General features: G+C 49.5%; 5 protein-coding genes across 5 annotated transcripts; 3 read left to right on the top strand and 2 right to left on the bottom strand.

The window, feature by feature from the left end:
* Positions 1 to 260: 260 nt before the first annotated feature.
* Positions 261 to 2,729, top strand: KY384_004203 (uncharacterized protein; the record flags this gene model as incomplete). Its single annotated transcript, XM_044812709.1, has 1 exon — positions 261 to 2,729. One exon carries the CDS (start codon positions 261 to 263, stop codon positions 2,727 to 2,729), a length of 2,469 nt encoding a protein of 822 aa, XP_044670129.1.
* Positions 2,730 to 3,244: 515 nt separating this feature from the next.
* Positions 3,245 to 5,768, bottom strand: KY384_004202 (uncharacterized protein; the record flags this gene model as incomplete). The annotated part of the gene is made up of 3 exons (XM_044812708.1): positions 3,245 to 3,705; positions 3,761 to 5,408; positions 5,517 to 5,768. 3 exons carry the CDS (start codon positions 5,766 to 5,768, stop codon positions 3,245 to 3,247), a joined length of 2,361 nt encoding a protein of 786 aa, XP_044670128.1.
* A 514-nt stretch (positions 5,769 to 6,282) lies between these two features.
* On the bottom strand, positions 6,283 to 7,428 carry KY384_004201 (uncharacterized protein; the record flags this gene model as incomplete). Its single annotated transcript, XM_044812707.1, has 1 exon — positions 6,283 to 7,428. The coding sequence occupies one exon, from the start codon at positions 7,426 to 7,428 to the stop codon at positions 6,283 to 6,285; it is 1,146 nt and encodes a 381-aa protein (XP_044670127.1).
* Positions 7,429 to 9,045: 1,617 nt separating this feature from the next.
* On the top strand, positions 9,046 to 14,438 carry KY384_004200 (uncharacterized protein; the record flags this gene model as incomplete). The annotated part of the gene is made up of 4 exons (XM_044812706.1): positions 9,046 to 9,243; positions 9,361 to 10,708; positions 10,765 to 12,756; positions 13,669 to 14,438. 4 exons carry the CDS (start codon positions 9,046 to 9,048, stop codon positions 14,436 to 14,438), a joined length of 4,308 nt encoding a protein of 1,435 aa, XP_044670126.1.
* A 289-nt stretch (positions 14,439 to 14,727) lies between these two features.
* Positions 14,728 to 15,963, top strand: KY384_004199 (uncharacterized protein; the record flags this gene model as incomplete). Its single annotated transcript, XM_044812705.1, has 1 exon — positions 14,728 to 15,963. The coding sequence occupies one exon, from the start codon at positions 14,728 to 14,730 to the stop codon at positions 15,961 to 15,963; it is 1,236 nt and encodes a 411-aa protein (XP_044670125.1).
* Positions 15,964 to 16,409: the final 446 nt, after the last annotated feature.

Below are 16,409 nucleotides of genomic sequence, written 5' to 3'. Positions count from 1 at the left end.
ATGGGCTTCAATAAGACTTATCGCGTCTTTTTTAGCGCGATCAAACGCCGTAGCAACCAAAAAGTAAACACCAAAATCGCGGAAATGCCGCGCTTGTCATTCGTCGAATAATGGAAGCCAACACAACGTCGTTTTTGGTATCGACGATCTTGAAAAGCTGCCATGTCGCTTGCTAGCTACCCTCGATTGCATCGCTTTGAGAGTGCAACAGGATTTCTTCCCCTCACCAGTTGACAAACATTTACATAAATCAATAACCAATGGCCGTTGTCGCCGCGTCTCCCACACCATTTGCGGCCAGCTATAATGTTCCTTTGCGCGAGCAATTCCCTCGACATCCCTTCAATAGACCTGGATCAAGACCAAATTTGAAGAGAGGGCTGCCATTGGCCTCCTCAATAAACAATCCGCCGTTGCAGCAGCCATGGAATTTCTCTATGGGAGACAGTTCGGACGACGAGGTGCCCGTGCCACCTATGAAGTTCAGCGCAGAAGCGAAGGCGATATTGGGCGACGAAGCCTCAGTGATCGGATCATCGCCATCTCAAAAGAGGGACGATTCGAGGGGCTACATGCGCTTGGATCCACCGAGGAAAAAAGTCAGTCCACTAGCTGTAAGCCAGAGGTTCCAGGAGAGATCAGGATTACAATCATCGCTCAGAAATGGGAGTCCAAGGATCGTTCGACTCAATGCAAGTAGTCCCAACTCGTCTACGCTGAAAAGAACCACGTCACTCTTCAATGGCACGTCACCCAAGGCCAAAGAACATGACGATTTTGTCACCCCGGGACCACGTTGTAAAAGCGCTCAATCGGGATCTGCCAACTTCGGCTCCCATATTAGTTCGGAAGGACAGAAGACAGAGTACCAATCGTCTGCTGAAAGCCAATGGCAACCTGACCCAACCACAACTTCGAAGGAGCACTCTAGTATTCACGATGCAGAGGGGCAGATGGGCAATCTTTCCGTCAGTAGGAATCGAGTAGATGATACTGGAGCACATACAGGGCAACGGCAAAAGAGAGTCCAAGTGACGGGCAAATTCCTAAGAGGTCCAGCACGGAGGGGGATGAAAAGGAGGCAGAGCGAAGAAGATCAAAGTCCTAATCACGAGGCTATACAGTCGCCTAGTGACGGTAAACAGCAGCAAGGGGAATTTCATGAGCCAGATGTTGAGCCTAGAATGCCGGCTTCTGCAATCGAACGGAATCCACGCCACCAGGAAACTGACAAAGAGGACCAATCGCGGCCTCCTCATGTGCGCTTCCAGAGCCAGGCCAGCATCATCACAGGGAGTCCTGAGCAGAAGCGTCATGAGCCTGCCAAAGCGCCCCTTAATGAAACAGGAGTGGTCAAGCCTGTGGTCACATCCTCTAGTAAGGATGCTCACCCAACTTACAAACTTCCTCCACCGTCAATACCGTCTCGGTACGACCAAGAAAATGAGCCGCCGCCGACTTTTAGACGTAACAAGTTGATTACGGCAAGGGCTATTGAAAACGGAAAGATTATGGTTGCACAGGATGAGAAGATGCTCATTCAGACACCTGCAACAATCTCACCTTCACGACCTGCTTTGGCTGTCCGAAGCCAGAATACACCACATAGGCCTGCGCCTCCTCCCCCGAAAATGTCAGTCGTGGAGACTGCAACCGCTGGTGCAGGAGCAGTAACCGCTTCCACGACGAAGAAGAAGCGCAACTTCATTTCCGTTAATGGCCGGATGTTTACCCGTATGGATTGCATTGGCCGGGGCGGTAGCTCTAGAGTCTACCGCGTGATGGCTGAGAATTACAAGATCTTTGCCCTCAAACGTGTTTCCCTTGATGAGCAGGCCGAATCGGCTGTCCAGGGCTACAAGGGCGAGATTGATCTTTTGCGGAGACTTGAAAATGTAGATCGAGTAGTTCGACTCTATGATTACGAAGTCAATGAAGAAAAGAAGCATCTCTCTGTCCTCATGGAAATGGGCGAGTCAGATCTCAACCGCGTGCTAACTCACCGTCTCGAAGAGGGAGTACTCGACCTCACTTCCACGCGATATTTTTGGCGAGAAATGCTTCAGTGTGTAGCCGCAGTTCATGCTCTTCAAATTGTTCACAGCGACCTGAAACCCGCGAACTTCCTCCTGCTTCAAGGTCAACTTAAACTAATCGATTTCGGCATATCGAATGCCATTGCTGAAAACACTGTCAACGTCCACCGCGAGCAGCAGATCGGAACCCCCAACTACATGTCCCCAGAAGCACTCAGAGCCACTGCAGACGGGCAAACCCTGAAGCTAGGCAAACCCTCCGACGTGTGGAGTCTCGGCTGCATTCTCTACCAGATGGTGCACGGCAAACCCCCATTCGCACATATTCCAAACCAAATACAACGGATAGCCGCTATTCCTAATGAGCGCCATGCGATCTCCTTCCCTGAGGCTGGGCTGGGCGGTGTCCCTGTTCCGTCAGGGTTGATGCGTACACTGAAGCGGTGTCTCAACCGTGACATCAAGCAGAGACCTACCGTTGAAGAGCTTCTCGAGCTAAATGACTCGTTTCTGCATCCAGATCGAGTGCTAGAGTCGACGGTGCCAATGGGCAGAGAGTTGATCGAGAGAATGCAGCATAACATCATTAGACATATCAAGGAAAAGGGTATGCCGAGTGAAGACGAGCTCAGGAGTTGGCCGGATCGTTTCTACCGTAGTATCAAAGCTGCCGTCGAGGAGGGAAAGGCTTAGTTTTGCATGCCAAGGCAGCCAGAAGGAGCTGGAGAGAGAGCAGCGTTCGTATGAGGCAATCTCCGGGAAGGCGCGATGTTGGAAAGCGTGATGACCTTTTGTTTCTTGTGATGCGGCTTAGCGATCGGATTGGAGAGTGTTGTTGAGCCCCCCACGAGGGGCTGCGTGGTAAAGATATTATATATTGTACATACTCCTAAATGGTCCCGCCTTGATCAAATCTGGACTCTGAGAGTTTCATTTCTTGAACTCGCCTAAGCTAAGCCTCATTCTTCGCGCTCCAACTCTCGCTCCGACAGGATGTATCGAAACCCAACGTTTTGTGAAGACCTCCGACTTCTTCAAATGGCCTGGATTGCTCCCGTGAAAGCCATTCTCGGAGATGACCCTCGAAGATGCCGCCCACATGGATGATCAGTTACTATCACCAATCATATGAGTCTCGTCGATCAAATCTTCTTGGAGATTTCGAATCAAATACAGGGACCCATGCATTCATCTGCTGTTCAGCTGCCTCACTTCGCGAAATGCAAGTCGTAGCTCAACCATTTCCTCGCATTCACTTCCTGCGCCGTCAAGCCAGGTTTCCCATAAGTTAAAGGTAAGTACCAATACCAGCCAAAGATGACTACAGCGAGCACAAGTCCACTAGCAGCCCACAGCCCTAGCATTCCGCCAGCTCTCTGCTTAGCAGGCACGACCACCCGTTTTCCTGTTCGATCAAGCTCGCTCGATTTTTTAGGGCCTTTGGATGGCGAGCGACCCGTGGTCTCTGCAATAAAATTGGAATCTAGGCCATCTGGGTCTAAGTTGAAGATGAATTCTAGAAGGGCACCAGAAACAAGTGCGGACGCCAAGTGAGCGGGAAGATAGTGATGCAAGAAAAGCTGGCGGCCCATAAGGTAAAAGGGCAGGTAATGGGCAGCCCAGCAAAGGAAAAAGAAGCCAGTGCTATTGTAAAGGCGGAAACGGGTACCTAGACACGGTCAGCGCTTCGTGATGCTGGAAGCGACTTCTAGAATACGACTTACGCTCATCCAAGCTGTCGACACCACGGCGCTGAGATAGCTGGTCCGCACCAACAATGCCGGCAAAGACGGCAAGCAATGAGCTAGCTAGCCACCATCCAATTGGATTGCCAAGGAAGTAGATCTGCTGCCTTGTATCATTATGTGTCCAGAAGCTCACTCCTCGAAGTAGGAAGGGCCACTGAACCGGTTGGCTTGCATATGGATGACTACTTGTCAAAGCGTTATTGTGGAAAAATATTGCTCGCTGGAGTTCGATGTATTTCTTGAGGAAAGGCATGCTTCTGACCTTTCTCTCCTCTTTTTCTAGACGAGGCGAATCGGTCGGTATGGAGGGTATTTCCTCGACATACCAGATATTGCTGGACTGCTGTAAATTCTTATTACCATTGATTTCCGCTTGCTTAAAGCCCCATTCAGGGAGGGGGCTAGTATGTGTCCACATTGCGACACGGGATGGGGCATGGATGAGTTTGAAATGCCCAGACATAGTCTTAAGTGGCTGTTGGCTCTTTCCATTTTCGATCATAACTTGAAAGAGCGTGTCGTTATAACGATCACCGTTGGTATGTTCAACGTCAACAGAGGTGAACTCTTGATTGGTTGGGTAGTATGGGGAAGCCACGTCATGAGAGAGCAAGTACGTATCCGTCACCAAATGACGCAGCTTTACGAAGTCTCCATTTTTGACCTGCTGTCCTGGCGCAACATCAGAGGGATCATGAACTTTATTAGGTACGATTTGCCAGTAGTTGTTTGTATCATTGAAAGGGTAACCAGTCACTTGCTGGCCTTGACTGGACACTCGACCGTCATCGTAGCGAAGAGGGTAGCGGTCAGGATGGCTATGTAGATAAGTCTTTGTTTCTTTGTGTTTGATCGAGACAGAGTCATAGTAGTCCACCCCAACCGCTTGGGAAGCCATAAGATTATCAGACAGTGTTTCTTGGAACTCCGGCGTCATGAAATCATCACCAGGACCCGATCTGTATAGAATGGCAAAGTGAACTTGAAACCAGAATAAGTATATCAAGAAGGGTACAATGATAAGTCCTGTAAGCCGCGCGGCGAAATGCCTTCCAAAGTCGGGTAAAGAGAGAGCGCCTCCTGGTCGATTGATATCAAAAAGACCCCATAAATCTATGGCGACAGCGCAGCCGATAGTGAAGAAAGTGAAAACTCCAACGTATTTGGTTGAAATAACACAACTCAAAGCAACTCCTGTCAGGAGAAGCCATTTCCACCATTTCCTCGAAAAAGGCTCATGCCTCATCCTGTAGAATCTTACGTAGCAAAGTACGCTGACGGACATCGCGTAGACCAATGTGGCGTCAAGCAATATCAATCTTGTTTGGCCAATGTGGGCATTGTCGAAGAGAACGAGACTCGAAGCCACAATCGCAGCTGGTAACGTATAGCCAGATTCCCACATTATGAGAAAAACGGTAGGGACTGTCAGTGATCCCAAAAGCGCGGGCATAGCTCTGAATGCGACATAAGGCACCTTGTTCGAAATGTATGAGTCTCCGATGTTTTCAAAGTGGAAGTGTCCATCATAGCCAACGAACCATCCCATGAGAGCAAAAAGAAGTTTTCCGAAAGGGGGATGGACGTCAAAGAAGTATGTCCTCTCAAGGTAATACGATGCAAACTATTTTCCGCATTTCAATTAGTATATATTGTCCCATAAAATTGGACGTGCTTATGAGCAACCGAGAAGCTATGTTTTAGACAATGTAGCAGAGGGTGTGAATCTGACCTTCCCAAAATGAACTTCGTCGAACACCACTTCGTTAGGATGTCCAATACCCCAAAACCGCGTCACAAAAGCAACAGAGGTTATGAGAGCTAGAGCTACTTTGTATTCCCAGTCTCTTTTCACTGCCTTTGGGAGGCTGTCAATCGTCTGATCAATTCCGCCGTTCGCCTTGCCATCCATGTCTTGCGGTGGAGAGGGAGGTAAGGATTTTTCTTTGTTGCCGCCTCGATGGCGGACGCTATTGCTCGACATCTGGACGACGAAGAGTCTCAGGCCAAAGCTACGATAAGATCAGCAGGGTTGCGCAAATTGCAGCTCCACCAAAGGCAGGACAGAAGCGTACTGAAGATGAGACAGCGATTCGAGTAAGAGGATAGCGGAAGCATTGGTCTAGAGAGCAAGGTTTGGAGAATGTAGATGTTTACAGCTGGTCATAAAAAGTTTGCACTTCATCCCATGCCTGAACCGCACAAGCCCCAGGGCGGGAGAACATTTTCTCCGCCCCGGTGTTGGAAAAAAGGGGTAGGAAAGAGGGCAGACAGGCATCGGGAACGTTTAGCCTTTAGCATTCGTAGAGGCTGAGCTGATATTCTTTCCTGCTTTTCGATGAGGTCACATCATCTCTAATTGACTTATCGTATCTAAACATAAATCTGTATAAGAAAGTCCTGAGAGCAGCCAGCAATCTATCCAACCAATTTTCAGAAATGGCATGTCATTATCAAACCCATTAGAGGGAAACTATGTACAGCTCAGAATCCTCAAGCTAGCTCATATCATCAACTATGCTCAGAGTCTCCAATTCCGTGCGAACTAGATCTCCGAATTCAGATCGATCCATGCCAGAGCCCTGGCAGAGTCTGTACAAGCTTTTGATGCTTGTGCTAACGTGCTGCCTGATCATTGGCGTTGCTTCTGATTGCTTATCTGCTGAAGATTCCAGTCGTGGCACTGTGTTGCTGTCAAAACGCTGAAGTGCTACGGTGGGATGTGTAGAGATCGTGAGAGGCGGCTCGTTCAGCGATCTCTCGAGCTGGGGTGCGGATTGCTCGGTATTGGTAGATTCGTTGCCATATGATGCACTGAGAGCATTTCCGTGCAAGGTCGAGTCACCGAAGGCTTCTCTGTCCTGCGACGGATCATCGCTGTCCATATCTGGCTGTATCCCTGCATATCGCTGGAAATAATCTGCTTCTGACATGGTTCGAGTATGCCCATTTTGTCTTGAGCCTTCTCTTGCTTCCACTTGTGGCCCAGGTCCAGGCCCTGGTGTTCGGTGTGGAGTCTTATCATACTGTGACCAGTAGTCATCCTCATCGGTTGCTGCAAGATTCGGAGCACCTTGCACTCGCAATTGACCACCCCGTTGATCTTTCTCTATCGCTTCATCGAATGCTTTCTCACGACATCTCTCTTCAGCCTCTGTCATTGACGGAGACCAATCTTCCTGGCCAGCATCGACATTGTCGTGCAAAGGTCTGACCTCTGCGATGCGCCAAGTATTGCTCTCACCATCCTGATTTGGTGCATACCACAGCGTAATGACCGCCAGACCAGTATCCGGCGCCGCAATCCTACATTGCAGGGTCTCTTCATCGAGCCTCTTATACCTCAAGGGCTCCACGCTGCCAATCTCAATTTCGCCCGAAGTTGGATGAAGTTCAAAGACATCGCTGTCAGACACTATGTCAACCACTTGCTGGGCGAGTTCCGCATCCCAGCATAGTAAAGGAAGCCATGAACCAGAGGGGGAAGTCGATGTAGCGAGGAGTTGAAGTCTCTGTTGTAAGATGGGAGAAAGCAGGGGTAACAGCGCTGGAGGTGGCCGAGGTGAGACGAATGAGATAGGCAGGCAGGCGAGGAGCGGAGGAAGGAGGCTTCTAGGATCAGGTGGCGGAATGTATTGAACCATCATACAAGCTCACTTGGCAAAGATCTTGCTTATTGTTGAGATTGACTCGAAAACTCTTTCCCACCTTTGAGCGTTATGGGAAAAGGAAATTTTAAGGCACATACGACCAGGATCATCATTCAGCGAAGGGCAGGGTTCCAGCTATGGAGGCGGAGGGCGAGGTTGTGGTTATGGTACCCCTTCGCCCGGGCTGTACTTCATACTGAATTTCCGCCTTACCCGGATAATATTCGCAGACCTCAGCTGACGAGATCTTGATCTACTTTCAAAGTTATCATATTTCCCGTAAGAGGGTCTCGTCGCTGTCAATTAAAGGCTGCATATAATAAGTTTCCGAAGAACAATGCCGGGTAGCGACATTTCTTCGAGCCCACCCTGCCGCGAAGGCTCTTGATGGACTCCCGGCGCTACATCTCGGCCCGCCAACTGGTGGCACGCTAAGATCGGTCCAGTTCCTACGATTATTGGGATCGTCATTCACTGGTGATTATGAGGCTGACTTTCAAGAAACTGCATACCAGAGCTTTCGTTTCCCCATTATATCTGAAGCAAAGACATACATCGGTGACTTGAAGAGACTACAAAATCGTCTCGTGAATTGAAATCTTCAAGGATTTGTTGATCGTTAAGAGATAGGAATCTTGAGCAATGTCCTTTATTCAAAATTGACGTCTATGGTATCAAGTAAATTCTCGTCTTCCATCTTCACCGTGTCCTCTTAGATCTAAATCTCCTTGGCTTTCACGGGTGAATGGCTTTTTCTCCACACATACATACTTTTTCTTGGCTGACCATAATCTGTCGGTTGAGTATTCACTATTATCAGATATAGGCAGCGTAGCTACGCTGCATCTCCCGGAAATAGACGATTGTGGTTCTAGCTGTATGCTGGCAAGTTATAGAACAGGGGAATGGAAAGAAGCCTTGAGATTCGCAGCGGAGACGATCTGCAACCGAACTCAATCCTAGGGCACTTCTCCGTGAGAGTGGATGAAGGCTCTCAACCCATCTTACTACGGGATGGGTTTCCGTTCATTCCCTGATGATGGTTTTCAGCGCATCGTAGCTGAGGCCCTGGATCAAAGGATCGAAGGAATGCAAGGTCTAGACAACGATACTGAGATACACGGAGGTCCCACGTATTGAAAAGGGGCTGCATCGTTGAATGTAGTACTGTAAAGCTAGACATCTCGAGAATTAATCTCGTGTAAGCCAGTACCCGTTGACGAAATGTGAGTCCAGTGACAACTCGAGGGCAGAATCGGCCATCAACTTGTGTCAAAGCCAGTCTATAGACAACTTCAGGATAGCGAATGGGTTGTTGAACGCGCTGCGCTCTGATAATTAGAGGTAGGGAGCCGCTAGAAACGCGCTAGTGAGACCTCTACCAATCAGGGTTCAGCCGGCCACGTTCAGCATTAATTTTAGGCCTATACGCTCCTGAAGAAGTCATAGACGTGAGGATGCGGAAATGATAATAGCAGCATGAATTTTCTAAGATGCCATTGGTTTCGAAGCTTGAAGAAGCAAGGCAAAAGATCTATGGACACGTAAAAGAATTGGGCTCCTCGCCACCAAATTGCTCGCTCCTTGGCTCAAGCCAACTCGACCACGACCATGCCTTTTCTTTCGGTCTGTACCGCCTTGTATGATTATGAGCCTCAGAGCGAGGGAGAACTGTCGCTAAAGGAAGGGGAGTTGGTGTACATACTTGAAAAAGGCGAGGAAGATGACTGGTGGAAGGGAAAGAAACGAGCTAGCAACGAGGACGAGGAGGAACCAGAAGGCCTAATTCCGAATAATTATGTGGAAGATGTCAGTATGCAGGGTCTTTGATGAAGTTTGCTCCATTGTTCGGCCAATTTGCACCATCTCTTCGTAATTTACGTTCCATATAGAGTGAGCTTGGGAGCTGACGGCAAGATATGCTAGGCGCAACCGACACACCACGCAAAGGCACTGTATGAATATAGTCGTCAGACAGATGAAGAGCTTTCTTTTGACGAAGATGCCACCTTGGTGGTGTTTGATAACATGACTGATCCTGAATGGACTTTGGTGGGCCACGATGGCGAGTACGGATTCGTACCAGCAAACTACATCGAGATTACGGGCAAGACCGACAGAAAGCCGCAAGCAATTCTCCAATCCCAGCCAGACCCCTCCCAAGAGCAGCCTAGTCCAGTGCATGAATCCCACTCGAGTTCTCCAAAGGGCTCATCCAGTGGACCAGCAGCGGCCATTGCCGGTATCATGCACAAAAAAGCACCCTCGATCGAGTCGAGTGCGACTCCTTCGCTACCTCCTCGACAGCTACAGCTTACACCGGAGGTCTCAGATGAAGAGCCGATGCCCCCGTCCTTGCCTCGAAGACCCCCTTCAGAGCAGCTGTCGCCTCCTCCCACACAGGTAGCTTCACCTAAAGCTCCAGCTAGTCCTGGTATAGCTGAATCGCCTCCATACAGCCGCGCTATTCACCCCACTCGAGATGACGATCGCGTGCAAACCAGCATAGGCGGTTTTCACTTATACAATATTAGCGAAATGGTCTCAGCTATGGGAAAGCAGAAAAAGCTACCCACAACACTTGGCGTAAACATAGCCACTGGAAAGATCATGATAGCACCTGAAAAGTCACGAGATGGTCCGACTATGGAATGGACGGCTGAGAAACTTACGCACTACTCAATAGAGGGGAAGCATGTTTTTCTCGAACTTGTGCGGCCAAGTAAAAGCATCGATTTTCACGCTGGAGCTAAAGACACTGCACAAGAAATAGTGGCTGGATTGGGGGAAATCGCAGGTGCTGCGAGGGCAGAAGGTTTGAGGGAAGTCCTCGAAGCGGCCGGTTCAATACAGAAAAAAGGTGCAATCTTGTATGATTTTATGGCTCAAGGAGATGATGAGGTCACAGTAGCCATTGGTGACGAAGTACTTATCATCGACGATACTAAGAGCGAAGAGTGGTGGATGGTCCGGAGAATCAAGAATAGCAAACAAGGAGTAGTGCCCAGCAGCTATGTTGAGGTAACCGCCACTGGGACGCCTACTCCAACCACATCTGGACTGAACGCTGGCAAATCAGTAGTCGAACAGAACCGAATGGAGGAAGAAAGGCTGACCAAAGAAGCAATGAAGTCAAGTGCGAAGGGCTCTGAGGTAGGCCCAGGCGTAAAGCTTCCCGATAGGGGCAGCAGCTTGAGCAGTACCGTTAACCAAGCTTCACAGCGAAGCAAGAAAGAGGGAAAGCACGGCCGCACGTCTTCATCTTCCAAATCCAGTCAGTATATCTAATTCTTGTGCCTCATACTCTCCAGTCACTAACCAGCAGCGCAGAGCCTGACGCTTCAAAACTCAGGACTTGGACGGACAGATCTGATCATTTCAAGGTGGAAGCTCAGTTTCTTGGCCTCAGAGACAGCAAGATCCATCTGCATAAGTTGAATGGTGTCAAAATTGCTGTACCTGTCGCAAAAATGGCCCTGGCAGACCTCGAATACGTCGAATCAGTCACAGGCCAATCTTTAGATGATGACAAGCCTCTTTCCAACATCAAACGACGTAGTAATCAGACATCTAATGCTGGAGCTGGCGTTGCCAAACCTGGAGCATCTGTTGAACGGCCGAGACCCACCCCAAAGGAAAATGAATATGATTGGTTTGACTTTTTCCTTAGAGCTAGTGTGGAGTACAATGCATGCGAAAGATATGCGTATAATTTCAGGAAAGACTCAATGGATGAGGGAATCTTACCCGAAATCAATAGTGAAGCGCTTCGAAGGCTTGGTTTGAAGGAGGGTGATTGTTTACGTGTGATGAAATATCTGGACGCTCAATATGGGCGCAACGGTCAGTCCGAAGTCCTTTTCGATATGAACCTGATATTGATGCGTTCAGCAGATCGTGGTGCGTCTCCAGATCCAAGCGGTGGAGGTCTCTTTTCCGGTCCAGGGGGTGCTCTGAGGAACAACACTCGAAAAGGTCGGCCTGCGCCCGCAGTAGAGGTCAAGGACGTTGTAGATGAAAGCGTTTTCAAGCCCAAAACAAACGGTAATACTGCTCGAGGCGGATCTGATTCTGTGCCAACACCTCTTACGCAAGCCCCACCACCGCCGGAGAAGGATCGGAGAGGCTTCGATAATGATGCCTGGGATGTCAAGCCATCGAGGCAACCAGCACCGGCTCAGGCCAACTCACAGCCAGTATCAAAGCCAGAGCGCGCTGCAAGCGTCTCTGCTCAGCAGAGTGCACTCAGTGGCTCCCTGCTAGATCTTTCTTCGCTGTCTCCGCCTCTACAGCCAACAATTGCTCCCCAGCCTCCGTCACAGCAAACGAGTCAGCAAGCGCAATTACAAAAGCCTCTCCCTCGAGAACCCGAACAGCAACCTCAATCGTTACAGGATCAGCAGCAGACCCAACCTACTGGTGCAAATGCGCAATTTTTTTCCCAGCTAGGGCCTGCTCCGGGGGACAATCAATTTCAGTCGAAGGATACAGCCCAGCCTTCCCAGGCTTTCAGCCAGCAGCAGCTGCAGCAGATTCAAGGGCTGCAGCAGCCACAGCAAACTGGACCAGCGCGGCAACGTCCTCAAGCACCTCAAATTGGACAACAAAACTCTCTAATACCACCGCCACCTTTGAGACCTCTGTCGGCGCCTCAGACCCAACCGCAAAGCAATTCCTTCGGCCCCCCGCCGTTGCAGCCGCAGTTGACTGGCTTCCAGCTGCAAACACAGCCAGCGCCCTTAGGTCAGAGCCTCAACGAACTAGGCCAGCAAAGGTTTCAGCAACAGCAGCAATTTGGTCAGCAGGCTCAGCAATATGGCCAGCAGACCATACAACCCCAACAGACCGGTTTCATTCCTCAGCAGCAGAATTATGGAATACAGAATGGATCTCTCATTCCTCAGGTCACAGGCTTTGGGCAGAACCCTTACGTTAATGGCCAGCAAGCTGGTAGTCCTTTCGCTGATCCTCGATTATTACAACAACCAACCGGGTTCCAAGCGCTTCAGCAACAGAGTACAAGCTATCAGCCCCAATTCCAGTCTACATTACAACCGCAGCCTACGGGCATCAACTCAATGCTACCTGCAGCCCTCCAGCCACAGCCTACTGGCGTGAATGGATTCTCAAGATCCGCCTTTGGCCAGTCGCCACCGCCAGTTCCCCCAATACCTGCAATGGTGCCACAACAAACCCAGCCTCATCTTGCGCCATTGCAACCTCAAAAGACCGGACCAGCTCCACCAGTAAGATTTGGCACGCAGCCGGCCAACAAATTAGTACCCCAGGCGACGGGGAGAAAGGCAAATCTCAATAATGCCAGTGAGTAGTCCTTCCTCCAGCAGCATCATGCATGGCTAATTTCACATAGCGCCCTCAAATCCCTTCGGTTTCTAGAAGGTTGTAAAGGTACATTGCATCATCCTGCGCTTTTGCAAACACAGCATATTGCCATCTGGGTAAAAAGGAGAGGGCGGAGAGCGCTATCATACTGTAAATATCAGGTTGCATCAGGAAAGCGATGACATATAATTTGAAGACTCCTTAATCACATCCTCGCATTGGTCAAATACGATCCTTTTCTGTGATTGTGATGATTTGAGCTGTTAGAACCAGCTGCGGTAGTTCAATCTAGCCATCTGCCGAGACTGGCGCTTTGCAGCCGCTGCTTACCATACCTTTTGATAATCAACTACCAAAAAATCAGTCCAAGCATAAGGTAATCAAGAACAATAGCAGCCTTCCTTTTCTGTTTAAGAAGTATAACAAGCCTTTTCTGTTTAAGAAGTATAACAAGACCGCATTTCCAATCGACTTCTAATTGATCCGGTTCCAAACGTCATCCATCGATCGAATTTCCAGCTTTATACAAATTCCTATAAGATCCAGTTTTCTCTTGCACTTCAATGAAATTCGTTTTCCTTTCAGTACTCATCATACTTACTTCTGCAATCGCTGTCAATCGATATCCCATACTTAATATAACTGTATTTTTCAAGCATTTTCAGCTTCACGGAGCTCAAACATTTCCACCACCTAATATTTCCCCCTTGTTCAACTCAGAAAATCTTAATAAAGACCGCCAATATTCAGGTATGACTGTTTCAAGAGCTATTCGACAAGCATTTCTTGCCATTGAGCAAAGCGAAGGCGCTGGCGCGAGGGTCCGGAGAAGTATCGGTACCCCCAAGTTGCGCAATTTCTCTCCATTCTTGATGCTGGACCATTTTTCAGTTTCTCCAGGAGCTGGCTTCCCGGATCACGCTCACAGGGGCCAAGAGACGATTACGTACATTCTGAGAGGCGCTGTGGATCATGAAGATTTTGCTGGTAATAAAGGAACGATCGAAGCAGGAGACCTCCAATTTATGACGGCAGGAAAGGGCATCGTGCACGCTGAGATGCCAAGACAAAACAAAGATGGCAGTCCCAACGTTGGAATGCAGCTATGGGTCGATCTGCCACAGAAACTCAAGGCTTGCGAACCACGGTATCGAGATCTACGAGCTAGAGAGATACCGACTATCAATGTCGACGATGGAAAGGTGACAGCAAAGATCATTAGCGGAAGTTCTCATGGGACCGAGAGCGTTCAAGAGCTTGCGTACACGCCTGTCTGGCTCTTTGACATCTCCATCAAGCCAGGTGGAAAGCTGGAGCAAGAGTTGCCGGTAGGCTGGAATGCCTTTGCCTATACCTTGAGTGGCTCTACAACTTTTGGAGTTGGCAAAGACTCAACGACCGTCGGTCAATATCACAATGTTGTGTTCGAGCAGAAGGGCGACAGTGTGCACGCTGCGGTCAGTGAAGATGCACAGGAGAGCGGAAATTTCATACTCGTGGCAGGTTTGCCTTTGGATCAGAAAGTCGTGCAGTATGGTCCATTCGTGCTAAACAGTCAAGAGCAAGTCATTCAAGCGATGATGGACTTCCAGAATCATGAGAATGGGTTTGAAAGAGCTAAAGATTGGAGGTCTGAAATAGGAAAGGGTATGGTTCATTAGGATCTTGAAATGTATTAGTAGGTATGTAGTCAGTAGATACTTGAACATGAATCAATCCTCCCTGGTATGAATACAAAATTCATTCCGAGCGCTGCAACGAGTACAATGGACGATTTGACGCATTCCGATGTTCTTCTGAAACCGTCCAAACGACGTTCGCCTGGTGATTGAAACGACTTGACCGACGCGCGAGAAGTCGAGGCTGTGCAGCTGCTTATTAGTTCTACCTTTTGATGTTCAATCCTTCTACAATCCTAAAAACTCATCTCAGGACGCAATTCCAGTGAGTATGACGCTCAAAGATCTACTCAGGAAGAAAGACAAGATTGAAGATTGTCCCGCATCTCTAGACGACGAATCGCCCGAGATAAAACCAGACTTTACCTTTGTCCGCTCAGACACCAATACCCATGAAGTGATCTCTCCCCCTACATTCCAAGAAAACTCTCCCCCAAAAGATGAGGGCAACCGCCTATCAAGGCATTTTGCGCGCCTTCGTACCTCTTCCAATGCTTCGCATTCATCGCGCCCCTCAAGTAGAGAGAAAGACTCTCGTCCTTCGAGTAGGGATAAAGACTCGCGGCGACTCTCCCAGCGACTCAGCCTCAGTTCCCACTCTCGTCATTCAAGCCGTGGCTCTGTGAATGTTCCAACAGACCTGCCAGAGATTCAGAACGTGGCTGTTCGAAGTGAAGATAATCAAGCAGCATGGGAAGAAAGAGCAACGATTCTTGCGAAGGAGAACCCCAACAAGAACCGTCCACTCTCCCAAGATACCACCGCTTTCGGCCATCCTCGTTCTCACCCTCCTACACCTAAGCTTCAGCAAGACCCTAACTTTCATCCTGATCATCTAGGCGACAAAGCTCCACGAGGTCGAACGATCTCAGACGCCAAGTCTGACGATGACCTGCAAGAGGCAATACGGCTTCACGAAGCTGGAAATCTCGAAGCATCTACAGCCATGTTTGGGCGTTTGGCGGGCAACAATGCAATGGCACAGATTCTGTACGGGCTGGCACTACGACATGGCTGGGGCACAGAAGCGGACCCAGGCCTTGGTATAACGTATCTATCTAAAGCGGCTTCCAATTCTGCGAGCGTGGAGGCTGAGGCGCTGCATAAAGGCGTCAAGAAGGGAGGCGCGGCGAAAGGCGAACTTGTGCTTGCGATTTATGAACTTGCGAATAGCTTCAGGCATGGGTGGGGAATCGCAAAGGATCCTGTGGCGGCGAAGAAGTATTACGAGGTCGCAGCCAACCTAGGCGATACTGATGCTATGAACGAGGTCGGTCGGTGCTACGAGGAGGGATACGGAGGAAAAAAGGATAGAGTGAGTCTGCCCTCATTGCCATCTGCTTGCGCCTTTTGTTCTACCAGCATGAAAGCCAGTCTTCCCTCATCAAACTTCGAACTGCAAGACCTCCAGGGCGAATCTTTGTCAGATCGTCTAGTCCAAAGCAGCAGTCACACCGTCTTTGAGCCGACTCCCAGGCGAGCTGGTCGTTTCCTCGTTGTTCCGTAAAGGTTCCCTGGCCGAAGTCCCCCAACCCAATACATCGACGGCTTCCCGTCACATCCCTTCATTTCAGCCTCATCACTTTGGGCACGAACACATCTCGCTAACAAGCCTAATGCGATAGTACACCGCCGCGCAATACTACCGCCTTGCCGAAGAGAATGGAAGCAAAACCTTGGGCAACTCCTGGTAAGTCAACCTCCTCCCGACTCCGGCTTTCTTTCCCAATCAAGCATGGTCGCCTTGAGCTTTTCCCTTCGATCCCAAAGTGTTCTGCCCTATTGCCCTGTCCTTGATCGAGAAGCCGAGAAGAAAGCAGCCGGAAGCCCTCAGAGTTGGAACGGTTGAGATACGGCCTGGCCGTTTCATCCCGATTAGGCAGAAGTGGGATGATTGGCCACGGTTTCATCCCCCGTTGCAACGCCGGCTGTTCCTCCTCGTCCTAAGCTTTG

This window comes from Bacidia gigantensis, assembly GCF_019456465.1.
Source record: "Bacidia gigantensis strain McMullin 20006 chromosome Unknown contig_231, whole genome shotgun sequence".
In the NCBI taxonomy this organism is placed as follows: Eukaryota; Fungi; Ascomycota; class Lecanoromycetes; order Lecanorales; family Ramalinaceae; genus Bacidia; species Bacidia gigantensis.
This window is presented reverse-complemented; position numbering and strand designations above follow the sequence as displayed.